The following is a 20,189-nucleotide window of genomic DNA, read 5'->3' as shown; positions in this document are numbered from 1 at the left end:
TTTTTTTTGTTTAGAGGTTTTAGATACCTGGAAATATTCCAAATCATAAGCAAAATTAATAAAAGTGAAATAGCAAAATGAATGTGTCTTTACTTATTGCATTAAAATGACGCACACGCCCCCTGGTGGTTTCCTGGAAATATTTTTTTTCTCTGTTTTAGATTGTGTTTTTTTATTATTATTATTATTATTAGGTTTATTTTTTATTTATTTATTTATGCATCCCTTTATCTAGCATTGGCCTTATAACTAGTGCTGGGATAAATATCCGAATATTTGAACAAATGTTTTTTGACATGTATTTGGATACAAAAATCAGTTGTTCGTTTTTGCTAGAAATGACAAAAAATGAAAGAGCTCAGTGAGATGTGAGATTTAATATGTGTGTGTGTATATAATATATATATATATATATATATATATATATATATATATATATATATATATATATATATATATATATATATATATATATATATATATATAATATAATTTTACAACGCCATTTCCATGTTTTGTTTTATTTGAAGTGTTTAAAGTTAAATTTCAGTTTTTGTTTGTTTGTTCAGCTACAAAAAGGTAAAAAGTAAACCTCATTTTATTACTTTATGAAAGCGTGTCTTTGGCCACTGTTTACTGTGAAGAAATGGGAAGGAATGAAAAAAAAGTTTTAAAAAAAATAATAATAAAATGCAGTGTCAACTTTATGTACTATTTAAAAAAAAAACATTATTTGTAAATTAAGAATCTAGGTTTAATAAGAAATGAAGAAACTATAGTTTAAGGTTAGGAAAGAGAAAAATGTTTTATTGGCAGTGTTATTAGTGTCCTAAAAACTTTAACAGGGTGGGGGAAACACAGTACATGGGACACGCAGCTGCCATTTGAAAGGGTCTCAGTCCTGTACAACTATTTGAGAAACTGGCAACTGGCACATATCCAATTCATGTTGGGTTCGATATGCGCAGGCATTATGAAAAAATTGACATTAAAAATATAACTGCATGAAAGTGTTACTGAACAGACTGCAGGGTGTGAAACACATTTATTCCCCTAGCTTACTGGTGTGGTCTATGTATTCTTGCAAAATCCTTTTCAACATAATTACGATTTGTTTTGATATTTTTATGAACATATCCCTGGTCATAAATTAGTTTTAACCAGTTATTTTCGTTTTTACATTGGTTATGTATCGGGTCTGTCTGTCAGAATGTCTTCTGAATTCACAACATTGGCAGCTTCAATCCAACTTGTTCAATAAGAAATGTTTAATTGGTTCCTGACTAACAGTTTTTTTTGTTTGTTTTTTTTCTTTGGTATTACAAACTAAGTTAGGGTTTTTTTTAGACATTCTTAGTTTAGATGCTGTGCCAGATGTTTAGAAGAACGTTTGTTTTAGATGTATAATTTCCATAATCTGTTTTATCTGCTTGCTTTTTAGCTTTCGAAGCATCTTCCTCCAAGAACAATTGGTTATCCATGGACACTTGCATTTAGCACAGCAAAAAATGGCATGAGCATAAAGACACTATATCGTACAATGCAGGGTCAAGACACACCAGTGTTGATGGTCATAAAAGACAGTGATGGACAGGTAAAATCTGCAAGTTGTATTTTTACCAAAGGACTAGGCCTTATAGTGCATTGATTATTGGGTGATTTTGTTCAGTAGTTTTCAGAACCAATTTGAAAAATACTAAAATCAGTTTTCCTAACTTTTGTAATGATAGTAACATTGTAAAGAGGTATTTCTTTCTTTGATGGGGATATGCATTTTACGTACTTACATGGTACAATAGTGTTTTACTGGGAAACCATTCAGATAGTTTCAGTGCAGATTCAGTAGTACATGTAAACTTCGCATGCCTCTTCTTTTTACAGATTGCATTTTTCATACCAGTAACAAATAAATATACTGTAACAAGACAAAAAAATTAACTTGGAAAACGTATGAATTCTAGAGTTGTATTATCTTAACTAGGCATCAGTTATTTTAATATTGTAGATTTCATATTATAACATTCACACAATATGTTTCCTATGGGATTGTGATGTTTTCATTATGTTAGCATACTTTTTATACAGTAGGTTTGTATTATGCAAAAGATGTCCTCAAAGGCACAAGTGCTGTACACAGGGGGGAAAAATGGTTAATGATAAAATGAGAAATATATCCAACGACCTACTGATAATTACCATAAATTACCATATCTGGTGTAAATGAACCAATTTGATTTTATGACCACATTTACTGTAACAACCTGCTTGATCATTGTTTAAATTGAATGCAGCGTTGTTTGGTGTGAGACAGCACACCTTTAGTATATTGATGTAGATTCCTGTTGCCAATAACTCATACTGTAGAAACCTGTACAGTTGCTCACTAAAAATAACTCTACAGGGTGTTTTAGAGGGTAAAGCCTGACGCATATAAGTTAACAAAAAAAAGTGATAAACTGAAAAGGTCTAGCTAACAGCAGATCAGCTTTTTTGCAATACTTCTGTTTATACAAGTATAACTGAATTTGAAAGTCAGCAGTTAAAACTATTTTTCGATATGGCATACTAACTTAAATTTATTTTTGTATTTTTACGGTAGGTCTTTGGTGCACTAGCATCTGAGCCATTCAAAGTTAGTGATGGTTTTTATGGAACTGGGGAAACCTTTCTTTTCACGTTTTGTCCTGAATTTGAGGTAAGGTTGTCTGTAATACGATTTATCTTTAGGAACTGTTGCATTTGTTTGTACAGTAAAAAGTTGATAATCTGATCTTTTGACTTTACAAACATCTGTCATGTTGAGTTGCTGCATCGTTGTCATAGAAGATGCGATAACCAACCCTTTATATTACAGTTTAGGGTTTTATGTTGTATGATTAATATAATGATTGTGTATTTCATATTACCAGTTTTACAGTAGAACCTCCTGAGTTACGAACACCTTGGGAATGGAGGTTGTTCGTAAGTCTGAAATGTCTGTATAAATGGAAAAATGCTCATTTAAGTTACCATTGAAATTGTAGCAAAAACAGATTTAAACATCCAGGAAAACCTGGGTTAACATTGTGCTTGTTTTTAAACAAAATTAGTTTGTGCAGCTTGCTCAGACATTCAGCCTCCTTTTGGCTTGGGGAAAAAAAAAAAATCTGTTCAAAAGATTGTTTGTATTTGTCTTATTAACAATGTTGTATTAATCAGTGGCTAATATTCACTAAATGCTTGTATTTAACATGTGTTCTTGTATTATATTAAGTGTAGTGTGTGTGTGTGTGTGTGTGTGTATACTTTTGTCTGCGACTGTATATGTTAAGGTAATGAAGGGCATGACTTCTTTTTCAGGTCTTCAAATGGACAGGAGACAACATGTTCTTTATTAAAGGAGATATGGACTCTTTAGCTTTTGGTGGAGGAGGGTAAGTGACCTTAGCAAAACAATTTGCATCACAATGTGGTTTTCCTAAAAATGTCGGATATTGCTGGAAGACTGAATTCCATTTTGTCTTGTAAAATATTTTAGAAGATTGGTTGTTGTGCAACTTCTGAAGCACCTTAAGAAGTTAAGCTATCACATTTCGGACCGATCTTTTTCATGCAAATATGTCTCTTCCATAATTTTCATCTTTAACCCTTTGTTACCGGCAAGAGGTGCATCTCAGTGTAGGTAGAAACATTGTAAGGCTTCTAAAATTATTGATTTATCCCTAAATATATATTTTATTAGCCAACAGTCATTTTCATTAAATGACGTCTGTGTGTAGAATACATTAGTTTATTTGATATTCAGATTTTGTACAACTTCAGGGGCACGTTTCTTTTATATACTGTATATGCTACTACAAATAGTGTGCTGAGAGTGGCAGGTGAGCTGGGATAGATGTAGAAAGATGTAGCGCTTTTAAAATGATTGATTTTAGCCCTACAGATTTATTTTTTAGCCTTATGTAGTCAATTTCCGATCTTATTTTGCGGGTTGCACCACTAATGCACAGCCCCTGTTGTCTTGGAATCAATTCCTGAGCGAGACGTCAGGCAATTCAGAGTAAATGTGTAAATTAAATAAATGTAACTATACTTAGCCATTCATTGAATGTTCATTCAATACATAACTCTTTAAATAATAACATAAACCAGTTGCATTTGCATTAAATTTTAAGTTAACCACACTTATATATGTTGATGTAACTGCAACCCTTTCCACCTTCCATGGAGGCTCAATTATTGCCACTGACAAACGGTTCCACTTGGGAAACTATTCCCATACAACACACATTTTTAGGTGTGTGGGGGTTTCAGTAATCGCAGTAATAAAGTACAGTACTGTTTTTACAAATGCTTTGGCTCCCCCTTGTGGTCATAATATTAAGCAGTTCAGCAGTTGATCTTATCAAATGCATTTCTACGGTTAACCCTTTGCTGCCTAATCAGAATGACCATATTTGGGCATAAATATGACCACTTTGTGTTTAAGCTCTTGTAGTTTTGGTAACCTTTTAAATCAGAAATTAAAACCCAATATAGCTACAAAAAGGCATTAAGTAACTGTTTCCAATGATATCAAGTATTTTGTTGTGGAGTGCATTATATTTGTTTCATTTAAACCACGCCTCCCAAAAAATATTAGGAAATGTATAATAAATAATATTTGTAAACTGCCAATTCAACATCTTTCCAAGTTATATAGAAAACAACATAGAGGATATAGGAGCTGCACAATTTAACAAGGATTTCAAATCAGAAATTAAATATCTTGTACAGTTGCAGAGCTACACAAGGTTTTACGGTGCACTGTATTTTTTTATGAAAAACAACCTCCAAAATGGCAAATGCAGACCAGCTCTGATTGTAAACATTGTTACCCAGTTTTGTGATAAAAGTATATTTATTTAGGAGTATAGATGTCACAAAAATAAAGAAGTACCACACAAGATATTGAGCAATTCAGTTTTTTTTAATCAAGAAGAAATTTGAAAGCAAGATTTTTATTTTCAAAACTAAAATAAACCACACAGAGAAACAAAAAGTAACTAATAATAAAATACATAGCTAAAAAAAATTTAATAATTAGTTAAATAATGACTCTCCATCCTTTCACACGCACACATGGAAACAAAGTAAACTAATAATAATAAAATATATACAATAATAATAATAATAATGACTACAGCTAAATAATGACGTCAGCTTTTTATACACACACACACACACACACACACACACACACACAGAAACACAGAAAACAGAAAGTTTAATTAATAAAATACATAGCTAATAATAATAAAAATGACCTGTCTGCTAGTTAGGCATCCAATACAGGTATTTAGTTTTGCCTCCGTCTATCCCCTCAGGAGAAACATTTTCAAAAAAGGAAAACAATAAATACGAATATAATTAAAAATATCTAACGTTATCTCCTGCCCTGCATGCACGCGCACACACAGAAACAAACAAACAAAAAAAAACATTCCAAAGTGTGTGTGTTTTTTTAAAGCGGGTATAAAGTTTTGAAAAAATAATAATTTCCAAGACGGCTAGTTAGTCCAAGTACTTACCTTTCAAATGACTTGTAGAATTGAAGATACAGACGTTTTAAAGTGAACTCGGCTAAAAAGGCAGCATCTGTGACACGTCCTTGTAATTATAATATTATACGTCCCACCCATCCTAGCCCTAAACCAACTGTATGGAGGCATGGCCCGTAGTCATGGCAATGACCCATGCAAAAAAAAAAAAAAAATTGTGATTGTAAGGCCGAGATATGACCTGAAAGGTCAACGATAATATCTGAGCGATTTTAAAGCTTTTCGGCAGCAAAGGGTTAGGTTGTCTTCAGAATTCAGTCTCCTGTAAATTGAAGGGCTGGAAAACCACATTCCCTATGTAGCACTTATGTATCTCTTTTACTTGAGTTATCCAACATGATTACTTGTCAAATCTCTAACTGATATATACAATCATCTCCATGTTAGTTGAATTCCTTTTATTAAAACAAAGTGTGCCATTTTCCTTTATACTTTTAGGGGAGAGTTTGGGCTATGGCTGGATGAAGATCTCTACCATGGAAGAAGTCATTCATGCAAAACATATGGAAACCATACACTCTCAAAGAAGGAAGATTTCTATGTGCAAGATATAGAAATCTGGTCTTTTGAATGAAACAGTTCACAGATTGCCATAATGAAACGAATCATCCCAAAAGTGGCTGTGTCCCAAACCTGACTACATCATTAAAATGCTTGCTATAAAGTACATTTGTATGTTTTTTTTGTCTGTAATCAGCTCATTCAGTACAGAACTATTTTAGTTTAGGTACTTTGGTGTGTAACTGCCAAAAAGGCAAATAATTAAATTGGAATGTCTTATAACAGATGTAAAACATATTCTGTTTCATTGCTGTTGACCTTGTTTGTTAAGGTTTAGAAGAGATTTTGAGTTGGCCGCTTTTACAAGTGCTGATGAAGGTAGTACAGGTTTGGGATAGAGAAAAAAAAATAACAGTGCTAGACCTGTGTACTGAAGAAAGAGCATTAATGAGCTGTATTAGATTTGAGATGATCTCCATCTGTGAAGCTTGCAAAAGAAAAATATACAGTTCATCCCTGATAAGATACTGCTTTTCTGATTTGAGAGCTAAATGAAGATCTAAGAATGCACTCATTTTACAAGTAGGAAAGAACTGGAAAGCATGATTATAATCTTATTAGGGTTCATCAGTATATGACAATAAAGAGCAGGATATGTTACTGTTAGAATACCATCATTTAGAAGAAATTAAGCAAACTTTCCATACCAACAACTCTTCCTTGAAGTAACTACAGTACTGTATTATAGTTCTGCCATTCAGCTTCATAGCGCACAATCTGCAAGCTCATAGCTAATATCCGAATACCCATAGTTGTAATGTTCTGTCAAGTGGGTGTATGTGTGAGTTCAGCTAGCACTAGCCCTCAAGAGAATTGGTGTATAAGTAGACAGTAATGTGTTACAATAGATTTGTGGAATATGCAAATTACTGTCATGTGACCTCAAAAGAAAAAAAAAAAAATTACAGGTCAATTATATTGCAATAGTTAATGTCATTCTATTAGACAGACATGAAAAGCTTGTATAGCTCGAAATGTTTGTTTCGAAAGCCAGGGTATTCTGTGTATTAATAGTAAAGCCTGGTGATCTGGTTTATTATGTTTAGGGCTTCTGATTTTCTGTGTTTCACCCTGACTTTTCTACTCTTTTTTTAAAAATTAAATTGATACCTGTTAAGACATTCATGTATCTCAGTCATAACTGAGAAACACGTTAATAGTAAAATTGATTTAATTTATCATAATTCTTACTTTTTAATTTCGAAGAAGAACCTCCTTTATTTATGTAAATACAGTTCTGCATAACGATTGTAAGTGTCCTCATTAACATGCTGTGAACTTGTTTGTACATTCTGCTTGTAAATGAAAAATGAAGGGTTGGCCAATTTAAAAGCCCATTTAGTTGTTTCACAGGAAAAAAACAAACAAAACTAAATTTAAATCAATTTTACTATTAACGCATTTCTCAGTTGTGATTGAGATACACAAATGGCTTAACAGGTATCAATTGAATTCTTAAAGAAGAGTATTAAAGTCGGGGTATAACACAGAAAATCAGAAGCTCTTTAAGTATATTTTACAAAAGATATTGCTGTTTGTGGGACAGTGACCTTTTTGTGCTGACAGTTCAGCTTGTTACAGATAATGTATATTACCTTGTACATTTATGTTAAAATAGTAGATTTGTTCCTATATATATATAAACCTGTGGTTTGGTGGGTTGCTTACAGCACTTTAATCTAGATATGTGTGTTTTTTTTTTAAATGAAGCCCAGTACTTGGGCATCATTAGAAGTAACTGTACAGTACTTTTCTTTTGTTTTGTTCTTAAAGATGTTATCTGTCTAGAGAAAGCTTGCAGCTACAGTCTAAAGAAAAAAGGCAAATATAATGTTCTGTATTAAATAAAATATATATGCTGAATGTTGGTAAAATACAGGGCATCATTTTTTCCTCAGTGTTTTTGCTTATAGTTCTGTAACGCTGTTAGTATGTAGACTGAATGTTTACAGACCAATATAGAACTTGGAATTAAAGCAGCTTTCTTCCCCCTTGTCATCGACAGCAGTATTATTGTCCTTGTGGAGTTATAGCTAAAATACAACACTCCTAAAAGGGTTTCACAAGAGTATAATGTGATAGTGATGTATAGTATGAAAATAAAAATATTGTAATCCTGAACTTTGAGTTTTGTTTGGGATCAGTTGTACAACCAGAAGTCCAATATAACCATGGTTTAATTGTGATTCCACTTTTTATATATATATATATATATATATATATATATATATATATATATATATATATATATATATATATATATATATATACTTTAACTTCATCTTGAATAGAGAATTGAACATAAAGACCTGTCTGCATATTCAGTATATTTCTGCATCATATGCAGATGTATTGGTATTCACTTTTATTATTGCAACTATATCAGTTGTGCACAGAACTTCAAAGGCAAATTCCCCATCCCCTTACCAAAATAGCAGTTCTTTTATAAAATAATGATATTCCAATGTGTTTATTATGTACAGGCCCTCTTCCCATTGCAGGGACAAAAAAAAAGGATTGGAATATCAGTATTTTACAAACTAATAGCTTTTTTAGTGAAGTACAGTGTGTACTTTCATAAGTTAGTTGGGGTAAGTGACACAACTGCTTGTTTATCTGAGAAAAGAATTGGAATATCAATATTTTACCAAAAAAAGAGCACTGTTCTGCCTAATAATCATTATTTGTGAAAGTAAGCTTGTATTTTTAAAGAAATAAATGTAGTGCTTCACAGTTAATCCAATTATAAAAACTGACTAATGAATAAGTGTGTAGCTTCAGGTTTTAACCACCATCTGAATAGTGAATAATGAATATGTGTCTACTTCAGCTGGGTGCATTACAGCAGGCAGCACGGTTCTGCTTCAAAGCAGGATAGCACATTGCTTTAAAGGCTGTTAAAGGTAAATGTTGCCTACTAAAAGAAGTCTGCCCACTTAAAATCAACAATGTATTTTGATTGAATAGACTTGTTACAGTAATGAGACAACTGTCTTAATAATTTTACATTGATAATAAAGTAAAACCATGAAATAAAGTATACGTTTATAGGGGGCCACACTAATATCACAGATTTTTTTTAATTTTTTTTTTTAGGTCATTTGAATGAGTTCATGATGTGGGTAATTCGCTGTTGGTTTGCTTATTTGGGGTTTTACACAAAATAAATACATATAACACATTTTTTATAACAAAACAGAAAAGAGGTGTGCATTGAGCTTTATACAATGCAATGTGTTTTGTTCACAGCAATAAATAAAATTACACAGACACATTTGTTTCTCTGATTTATTTATATAAAAGACTTCACAAAACTAGACTGGGTTTATTTAAGAAAAAAAAGTGTTATAAAATGTCACCCTCTAGAGGCATATCCTTTCATTTTGAAAGAGGTAATATTAATCACGTAATAATTACATCATTAGATACCAACGTAATTAAGTCATTGAAATAATTCTAAAAAGCACAATTCGGATGATCAAAAATGCACATTGATGTAATGTTACATGCAACTATTTTTGATACTCTATTTAATGTGTAGCCTTTGACCATTTCCTCTGTATTACATATATATAGAGAGCGAGAGAGATACTGTGTAGATTTAAAGAAAAAAAAACAATTTTGTGGAGTTATTAACTTCCTTATATTTATCAATATCCAAGTACTTACACCCCTGAGTAAGAGCAAGGTTTATATATATATATATAGAGAGAGAGAGAGAGTGAGAGTATTTTAGAACACATGCATGAGAGATTGATTTGTTGTGTGATATATTCATACTCAAAAATAAGATGTACTCCTATTTTTTTTCCACAATGCTTAAGTGTCACCTGGGGTGTGAAAGGTTCTTATTAACAGTATAGGCTCTATTATTTTTGTCGGGTCGCATCAGGTGTTTGGCAGCCTTAAGTCCTAAAATTGTCAAAGATAAATACTAACCTCACTACACTGGTTTACAGTATACAATACTGACAACCCCTTTTTAATGGAAGTGCTGATGCAATCCATAAATGTTATACTAAAAGAGTAATAACCACGTGGTCATCTCTACCTTGCCATAACATTTCACCCTCAAAATGCAGCTTTCCGTGCTTCCTGGCCCTCATGAGGATGCCAACCACCTTATCAGAAATACGCACATATCTGTCAAAAAGTTGTCCAAAGTTTACTCGCGTCTTGCCGTCTGGTCCAGGATTCTCCATGGTTCTGATAATGAAGCACATGTCGCTGATCTCGCGGTGGATATGGGCCTCTGCTCTTTTTGCCCGCTCAGCAGTCTTGGTGCCCTCCTTTGGCCTTCCATAGCCTTCGTCACCCTTGTGGAGACGGGTGGCCATGGACATGCTGTAGTCAAAGTTCTCACTGAAAGGGTTTAGCTTCTGAGTCACAGTGTGCTGTTCAGCCCAGTTTTGCCATCTGCTCTTCAGGTTGCCCACAGGACCGTGTTTCTTAGCAAGAAGGTTGATCTTTTTTGCTTCATCCACATCTTTATTCACGCTACAGAAAAAATTGTCAAATCACAAGTCAATAAAGATTTATTTATAAGGCTTCTGTTTTTCGGGTTTTATTAATTGTATTTTTCGGTGCTTATTTTTAGCTATTTTTGAGTTTTATTTCATTTTTTTTCGGGGCTTTAATTTTTGATGTACTATATGATATTAGTGTTTTCGGTTACTTTTTGTGTGTCAAAATATGTATAGTAACTCAACAGTACTTGCACACTTAAGTTGTACCTTTTTACCTTTCCACAACGAAATCCCTATGGTCATGGGCACATTCTTCTGGGGTTTTTGTGTGTAGGTATTTTTGTACATTTCGCCACAATTCTGTTTTAAATCCTCCGTATCTTAACTGTAATACAGCTTTAAATCCCGTAAACAAGCCTTCATCCTGATTGTAATCTCGTTTTAAATCTCGTAAGCAGAGTCTCCAATAGAAATGTAGGAATGTGCTGTCATTCAGTAGTTGGGACGGGTTTAAAGTATTCAGAACGAATCAATGATAGAAGCAAGTCAGGAAGGCACGATATTGCCCAGCAGCACTGGGAAATGTATTTATTATTATTTTTGTAGTAGGTTTTATTTTTTAATAGGAAAATGGTAAAGTCAACATGAATAGATTAACCATTTCCACAGTTTTTCCGGTGTTTTCCGGTGTTTATTGGCTATCCACCGATTTCATTTTTTTTGTATATTGGGTTTATTTTATCGGGTTTTATCATTTAAAACTGAAAATCAGAAGCCCTATTTATAAGGAATTTCAGTGCAGGTTATTAATAGGATACAACAAATGATTTAAGTTTTTACCACTTTTTTTTTTAAAGATTATGTTCATTACACATTAAAGGAAAACCAGAACACAGTTCATAAGTTATACAAGGTACAGAAAACATTAGAGATCTAAATCATTCACAACCTCTTTGGTTTTGTAGATATGTTTATACTAGACCTGGAAGTTAAACATTTATTTAATCAGTGTAAGATGGCCCTGGGATACCAAAGAACTAATAAACAAACCTAAATATAAGGGACTTCAATTATACTGGAGATTCAATTCCTACTTATATCAGCAGGTGTCACTGTTGGACATTGATTTGAAACATTTTGTAAGAAAGCGGTGATGAACATTTGCAATCAGGAATTAAACCTTGGGGCATTAAAGACATCTTAATAGGGACCACTCCATAGAAAATATTTTATTCAACAATTAAGCATTCCTGTGAGGGAAATTTATATGTATTTGAAAATCCTCTGATTTTACAACTGCTAATAATCCATAAACAATTTCAACTAGCAACTACATATTTACGAGTTACGAAAACTCAGGCAAAATTAATGGCACCATTCTCTTTAAGTTGGATCTGAGATGGCTGGCATATTGAGGTCATTTGACTTTCTGCTTTCCAGCTGATAAAGACCTAACTCTTTGATCGGGATCGTGGGTATAGTGTAAGAAAATGTAACCCTTTCATAACAGTTTTTTTTATAAAGCTTCTGCTGCCACACTGTCAAAGCCTCATATCCATAGAAGCCAAGTGAGATCTTATTAACAAGGATACATAAACCCTCCACACTTAATGTTTTGGTGACCATGCTATTGACCTCTGACCTAATATGGCTGCCATATATTACGATCATGTAGAGAGACATTATTTTCTTTGGTACACATGTTTTAAAAGCAGGGATTATCTCATGCATTACCTTTTTCAATTTTCCATAGCAGTTCAATTAATTGTGTTAACATTAAGTATTTTATGAGAAACAAATTCATATAATTTCATTAAAGGACACATTTTTTCTTTCTCTATGCATTAAGGCAACATTTTTAATCTGTACCAGCGTACTTACAGTGTAGTTGAAGGTCGTTTGATCCTGACAGGTGAATATTCTTCTGTTACCTCCTGTTTCTCAGATTTTTCCATTTCTTCCTGTTTTTTCTCATCTCTCTCTAAAAATGCACTGTCCTCAGTGTCCATGCTGTTACTCGGGGTCTTGTGGTTTTCTTTCTCCATGTCCTTCCAGCCCTGGGTGAGCTCAGAGACTAGGTTGGAGCATTTTCTCCTCCGTGTTGGAGACATGTTCCCGTACAGGATTTTATCAGCCTCATTTGTATCATTTTTATATCTATTTGTCAAAAAGCTAATGTCGCTCCCTTTCTCCTGAACCTTACTTGTTATTGTTTTTGTCACCTGTTTGCTTCTGATTTTTGACTCCAAAGGTTCTTTACCAGAATCACCTTCAAGTTTCTCGGTAGATTGTGTCTTTTGAATAGATCCCGTTGTTTGATCAGCACTTCTCTTTTTATATTGCTTTGGTTTTTCTTCTTTCTCAGCGTGAGGTGCCCATCCTGAAGGTTCACTGGCATGCTTATCCTCATTTTCTGAAGCCCACTGCTGCCAACTTTTAGTCAAGCTGCACACCGTGCTTATGATCCGCAGCTTTTTAATATTTTTGTTGGCTGTGGCTGACTTCTTCAGATTCGATTTCCTATCTGATTCTGACATGTTGTCTTCCTTCTACCTCTTGCCTCTTCTATTTTGTAATTCAGCGTTGCTGTGCTGGCTGGAGGAGAGAGTATTACTTTTAAATAGGATCTGTCACTTTATGACGATGGAAACTATGTCAAGCATTCCCACTACTTGATCTTGCTCTGACACCATCACCTTAAAGTCCTTGGATCACGTTTCGTCACATAAGATGAGCATCACAGATGGTAAACAAGACTTGATGAAAAGGCATGCTAAACTTTTACAGCTACTGTGTTAATGAAAGATAAAGGGGGAAAAATTACAGCTCTTTAAAAGCAAGCACATTCTGCAAAGGCAACTGGAGTGGCTTTACACTGGAGCCTTCTTTTAATTCTGCTCAACAATGCGTTCAGCGGGTTTAATATCACATTATGTGCGTTCTGTATGGTTCTATATTGTTTTTCATGCTAGTTCATTATTTGACATGCTTACTAACTATTGCAGCAAACAAATGTTTTGGAAAAGACTCCCCACGCTTAATGGAGAGGATGTCTGTTGCACAGGCATCATTTTACAGTTCTTCACCTAGCAGTGTAATGCTAAGAATATCTATACTAAAAGGGTCATCACAGTGCTCAGTTCAAACACACAGTTTTCTTTTTTTAGTGAAGCGATTCTACAATGGTGTGGTCATTTCTATTCATAGAGAATGCTACTGTAGGATTATTCTGACAGGACATCAATGGTACATTACTAGAGATTTGGGGATTATAAATATCTTTGTAATGAGATAAAGTTAGTTGTTTATTTATGAGTGAGTATCTGGCTGAAGAGTGTTGAACAAGCTGTAATGGAGCCTGTTTTAATAAAGCTTTTAAAAAGTCATGTCTGCGCTTTCTATTTCTCAACAGGTGAGAAACTGAACGTGTCATCGCGATGTTCTAAACTTAAAGAGATGTTTTATCGAAGCAAAGTATATAAATGTTGCCAGCTGGGTTTCCCAAAGCATCAGCACAAAGTGGCCTAGTTCTATAAACCAGATTTGTAATTGCATGCTGTTATGTGTCAGATAAAGACATGTTTTCAGGGTGTTAAATCTGCATGTATATGAACCTCCAGTTACAACACATATATTTTCAATTTTAATAATATATTCAAATGAATATTTAAAACATTTTATTGTTGAAAACAAATCCAATGCTGTGGATAAAAATAGTTTATTATTTTATATTTTGACTTCATGAATAACAAATGTTACAGACCTCCCATGATAAAAGATGTACTGTCTCAAAGATAACATCATGACTTGTCTTATAACATTTAGGACAGACATTTATTAGGCAGTATATCATAGTGTAGTGTGCAGCACTGGAGGACAATCCAAAATATGTCAGGGGTGTTTCTAACCATAGAATATGGTTCAGGGTCCAGTACAGTGTTAATTTTTGATTGTGTGCTGAATAAGGAGATTTTGGACACACTTATCTACATATTAACATTTCTCTAATTGTCTTTTGGAATTATATTAATCTTCCTGGTTGACAGAGCAATTGTCTGTAATATGAAGCAACCTTCCAGTTAGTGGTATGAGTCAGGTAGAGAAGCCCTGGGCTCAGTTCTCTTTCCTATAGGAGACTTTGTCTTGACCTTTCCCCCCAGTAACAGAGAGACCTGCCACCCAGGGGTGTTGGATTGAAAACTTGAAACAAATTATAAAAAACAGGCCAACAGCTATATATTTGTGCGCCATTATTATTCATGATTTGGTAATTGACAATTCCAGTTAGGCCATCTTTTACATTAAATTGAACATGTACTGTAACTGAGGATCCTCCACTGATTCACTGATTTCAAAATTTGCAAATTTGTTATGTGCAATTCTGCTAGCAAAACAGTGTGGGCACTGTGCTGGACCCTGTATATATTGAGTTGGGGTGGAGCAAAAGATCAAAGAATGCAGTGGTTTGGCCCAGAATGCAAAGTAGAATGGCAATGCAATTTCTATAGTAGCCTCACATAATTTGAACTTTTATTTCCCTTATCTTTTATGCTATTTAATTTGATCCCTCAGTAAAATTGCTTTGTTTTATAAACATTTGATTTTATTTAATTGGCACAATACAAAACAGGAACGGTGTTTAGTATCTGATACCTTAAATCAAATGCAGCTTGAGAACATAAGTATTTTTGCAATTTCAAGTATGAAATGTAGCCATTACCTAATGCGTGTTTACCTCCTAAAGAACCAAAACCTGAATATTGGATACCAAAGCTGCTCCTTTGAGCCTCTCCAAATCAGAACTTCTTTTCTTCCCCTGTCTTCCTCCCCCACTGCTGATCTCTCTATTGCTATTGCTCTTGAGTCCACCACCCTCTCTCCATCCTCATCTATGAAGAGCCTCAGTGTTACTCTCAACCGCTCCCTCTCTTACTCTCAGCACATCTCTACTCTGGCACACTCCTGTCGGTTCTTCCTCAGCAACATACACAGAATTCGATCCTTCTTCACCGACTACTCCACTCAGCTCCTAGTTCAGGCCCTGGTACTGTCCCGTCTTGACTACTGCAACTCCCTCCTGGTCGGCCTCCCTGTCTCTGCTATCCGGCCATTCCAGCTCATCCAAAACTCTGCTGCTCGCCTTGTCTTTTCCCTTCCTCATTTCTCCCACGCTACACCACTGCTCAGTTTTCTGCACTGGCTCCCTATCTCTGCTCGCATCCAATTAAAAACTCTTGTATTTGCCTATCGCTGTTTTGAATTTTCTGCTCCCTCCTATCTCCAGACGATAATTTCTCCCTACAGCCCCCTCTCACCCCCTCTGCTCCTCCTCCACTGGTAGATTAGCTGTACCCCTCCCCTGCTTCCAGAGCCCGCTCCTTCTCCTACTTGCCCCTCAGTGGTAGAACAACCTACCCATGGATTATCAGGACTGTTCAGTCTCTGACCACCTTCCGACGCCTCCTCAAGATATACTTGTTCAGACAACCTCCCAACTCTCGACTATACTGGACTATATGGCACCCAATTTTACCACTACTTGCATCAGCTTGTACTTGCACTGAACTGCTCCATACCTTGCCGTATTCTACTACTGTTCTTAATTATAACTACTTCTGTATCTTGTACATTATTTTACTCTTATAGATACCCGTATTCATGTTTTCGTAATTGCTCTTATTTGAAATCGTGCTCATCCATTTGTCGTACTTACTATGTGCTCTTACTGGACTTTACTCATATAAGCAAATATTTTTTTCTATCAGTTAACTGCTCTCATTCAAACTCGCCCTTATATATAATTATTTACTGTATTCTTTATCTTATTCGAATTTGATCTAATTTGCCACTGGTTTTATTGTACCTTATAACTGCTCTTATCTGTAATGTGATATTCTGCAATGTGATACTCCGTACTGTAATATTTTATAATGGGATATTTTGTAAGCCCAGCCAGGAAACCTTCTTCACAGTCTTCCTCATCCTCCTCGAAATAAATAATAACAATAATAATTACAACCACAGTGTCTCGATGTCACTTGAACAGCTGTTAGCATCACAACTGTCAAGACTGTTCATTTATTCTGACAAGCAGGCTTTCCTCAGTCTCGTGTTGGTACTGACTGATAGGTTTTGCCAGTGGCTTTTACTGTACATTGTCTGTACATTGCCACCCACGGTAACTGTGACCAAGTGGACCCATGCCGCTGGTCCCAAGGTCACCGACCCACTTTCACTCCTGACCTGGTCCCGAACCATCCCATGCAATGCTAATTTCCAGATGCTCTTCCTGCCTGGGGCAGAGCATGCCAAGGAGGCACTCGTTAATCGCAGCTAATGCGAATTTTCGCACACTTGAGAAGAGGTTATCCTGCAGCTCTAAGGAACATTCTGCGTCCCTTACTCCTACTCAGCACTCTCTTAGAGTGGTGGCAACATCCTCTCCCCATGGCTGCGACAAGGGAGAGCAGACGGCTCACCCAGGAAAGTAGCCCAGGCAGGAAACCTTCTTCATGGTCTTCCTCATCCTCCTCAAGATCTTCCGGAAGAAGAATCGCCGTTTCAGAGAATCAGCAGACTCGGAGCAGATAGAAAAAATCTGGGCAGCTGTTTCCCACCAGGGAACTGTTATTGTTGAATTGCTGTGGGAATGCTCAGCGCCACCTGCCCCGCTGGCCCTTTGGGGCCCTATGGTGCTGCGAGCACAGATTGGCCACAGGAAGACATAACTGTCCATCGGTGGCTCTGAGGAGGTCAGCGAACAGGAGCTGGCCTTCCTGCATGAGGATGTGGAGTCACACGGTACATCCCGAGCAGTAAAGCTCTCCCTGTCGGCAAAGCTCATACCGCTAATCAAGAGGGCCACTGCAGCCTTGCAACCTTGCAAGTGCCCTGGCCTACAACTATTTTTAATGATGAACCAATTTCCACTGGTTGAGGCTTTCATTGCTGACTTGGTCCAGGTGCCTAATTTGGCACTGTTATCCAAGGATGCTGCCTGCCATAATACGCAGTGCCAGGTTTCTGAGTTGATCCGGGTAGCCTATTAGTCACATTTGCTGTGGTCCCTCTCCATGAACCACAACAGCTGTATGAGCTATGCCTGGTGAACAAAAACCTGCTCCATGTGTCCAAACTCAACAGACAGTCTATAGCAGGGTTTCCCATTTCTGGTTCTGAGGACCCACTGTGTCTGCTGGTTTCATTCCAACTGAGTTCTCATTTACTTAATTAAACGCTTAATTGAACTGATAATTTGCTTCATTAGACCTTTTTACTTGTTTTCAGCTCTTCAACAGTTACAGATTTCAAGTTAGCTATAACATTTTATAAGTGGCTGCCTGCTAAGAGTCACTGGCACACGGTAAGCATCCTATGCATATTAGGCTGCAACATGACCCAAATAAAATTATAGGAGACGCACTTGGAGAGAAGCACATGTGCCTACTTGGCCATAGTGCTTCCTTAAGATTTAGAAAAGGAGTGATACGATACTAGCAATGTTACCTGGAAATAACTTGATGGTACATGTACACTGAGAAGCACTGCATCTTAAAAAGTTGGAACATCATAAAGTGGATTAAATGCATAATGTATTTCCTACAGCATCAGTTTACAAAGGAACAACGAACATGGTTGGACATATACTACTGACCAGGTTTTAGATTCAGGGCTGTTTTCTAATACATCACAGTTCTCACCAAGTATGTCAACTGAATGGCTCCTGAATAGCCCTTTACATTGAAGCCCGCATGTGTTGGTGAGGGTGTGTAAGAGAGGTTGGGGATTACAAAGATAGCAACATTGTATTCAGTGTTAAACAAATACACATTTGACTAATACCTTTACATTGTAGTCTTCATAAAAGGCAAAACAACAACTAGAAAAATGTGGTCTAAGATGGCCACTATATTGTGCTTTTTTGTTTCCGAATTAAAAACACCTAAGGCTTCAAGATATTGCCATCATACTCGGTATACATGTATATTCTGTTACCTCTTTTCCAGGAGCCTGGTTGTTTTTCCACTGCAGAGCCCAAGCAATGTAACTGATATCATAGGCAATGAATGAGTTGAGTCGCGTGTACAGCTATGGCCGAAAATTTGGTATCACCTAGAATTTTAGGATTGAGTCATAATTTAAAAAAAAACTATATTAACATAATTTAGATATTTTATTTAACATCATGCAATCAAAAAAACTACAAAATTATATTGCAAAAGTCTACCGGAAGCCATAATAGTAGTACAATATGTAGATTTTGAAACGTCACATTTTTCAATTTGTGTCAGATTTGTGTTAAGTATTTGGAAAACTACAAAGCGGTATGTAATTCAATATGTTAACATAACATTATTCAGTAGGTTTCATTCGACTTTATGAAGCAAAATTTGTAAATTCTATAGGGTGAGGCAAAACTTTTGGCCATAGCTGTAGATGATGTGGTATTAAGAGGCACTGCATTGGAATTGAGAATGTAATATTCGTTTTTCTTCTGATCTGCTTTGCTTATATTATTATGGTCTTTGAGCTTTTTGTATTCCTGCTTCAATTTCTTCACCTTTTCATGGCATTATTTAGGGCTGCGGTTTTTGCCTATTTGTTTCAAATCAGTAGAAATTCTAGCATAAACATTTTCATCTCTGACCAATGATTCTAGCTCTGTCTGAACACATTTATCTGCCCACAGAGAAACTAGCCAGTGGGAAACCAACAGGAATATGTGATTCCTTAGGTGAAGTTCGATTATTGGGTGCTTGTAACAGGGTGATTTGTTACGTGTGTGGGTCGTCACTGAATGAATGAGGCAGACACAGAGCATTGGGTGTTGACACTCCGCATAGGCGTGCAGATTTAATAACATGTGATCTGTGATATGTGAGTTTTTCCTGGTTAAGATATTTTAAATAAATATCCCCCCCACTATATATATCCCCCCCATACTATATATATATATATATGTTTTTCCCTTCGACACTTCCAATGAGAGACACCTGCAACCTAAATGAAGTCAGATATTAGGCCAGACACTAGGTATATTTTTGGAAACTGGCTAGCTTGGAGATGCGAGGTTGAAAGCAGCTGTCGTCTACTTTTACAATTAAGGGTGTACACTGAGCATGTGCAGAGGATTAGTTCAGAATGCAAGTTGCAATGGTGTTCTAATAATAGTAGCATATAAATCACTGTGTGTCAGGCAGTTACAGCAGTGTTTCTGAAAGACATCTGAAAAAGCAATGTATTACTTTCAATTAAGATACATTCTGTAAATGATGATTAAATAGGAACAACTGGTACAAGACAGCTGATTTAATGTAACCATAAAGGCTGCTTGCCATATACAAATTCAATTGCAAGTTCCAGCTGATGTATAAGTTCTACTTGCTTTGCTTTTTTTAGCTTAATGGAAGGGTGCTTTTTGTCCCTTCAAATTGCACTGCAGCTTTTTATTTTTATTATGTTTAAAAGAAAATTGTAAGATTAAATAACAATATTACATAACATGCATAAAATGAAAAATAACATGCAAAAACTAATTTCATACTATGACAAAAGCATTTGGGCACCATTACATTTGTATTTT

The 20,189-nt window shown here is 35.5% G+C and overlaps 2 protein-coding genes across 4 annotated transcripts in view; one reads left to right on the top strand and one right to left on the bottom strand.

Moving 5' to 3' along the window:
* Positions 1-8,261, top strand: part of LOC117399394 (oxidation resistance protein 1) — a 204,447-nt gene extending 196,186 nt beyond the window's left edge. For all 3 annotated transcript variants that reach the window (XM_033998511.3, XM_033998509.3, XM_033998510.3), the window contains 4 exons: positions 1,442-1,594; positions 2,600-2,695; positions 3,340-3,413; positions 6,018-8,261. In XM_033998511.3, coding sequence (XP_033854402.1) covers positions 1,442-1,594; positions 2,600-2,695; positions 3,340-3,413; positions 6,018-6,153 — 459 coding nt within the window. In that variant the 3' untranslated portion in view covers positions 6,154-8,261. The remainder of the gene's footprint in view (positions 1-1,441; positions 1,595-2,599; positions 2,696-3,339; positions 3,414-6,017) is intronic.
* Positions 8,262-8,875: 614 nt separating this feature from the next.
* LOC117400144 (actin-binding Rho-activating protein-like) lies at positions 8,876-13,214 on the bottom strand. The gene is made up of 2 exons (XM_033999600.3): positions 12,488-13,214; positions 8,876-10,637 (listed from the first exon to the last, which is right to left on the bottom strand). The coding sequence occupies exons 1-2, from the start codon at positions 13,141-13,143 to the stop codon at positions 10,154-10,156; spliced, it is 1,140 nt and encodes a 379-aa protein (XP_033855491.2). The 5' UTR covers positions 13,144-13,214; the 3' UTR covers positions 8,876-10,153.
* Between the last annotated feature and the right edge of the window lie 6,975 nt (positions 13,215-20,189).

The sequence above is a fragment of the Acipenser ruthenus genome, chromosome 4 (assembly GCF_902713425.1).
Source record: "Acipenser ruthenus chromosome 4, fAciRut3.2 maternal haplotype, whole genome shotgun sequence".
Taxonomy (NCBI): Eukaryota; Metazoa; Chordata; class Actinopteri; order Acipenseriformes; family Acipenseridae; genus Acipenser; species Acipenser ruthenus.
This window is presented reverse-complemented; position numbering and strand designations above follow the sequence as displayed.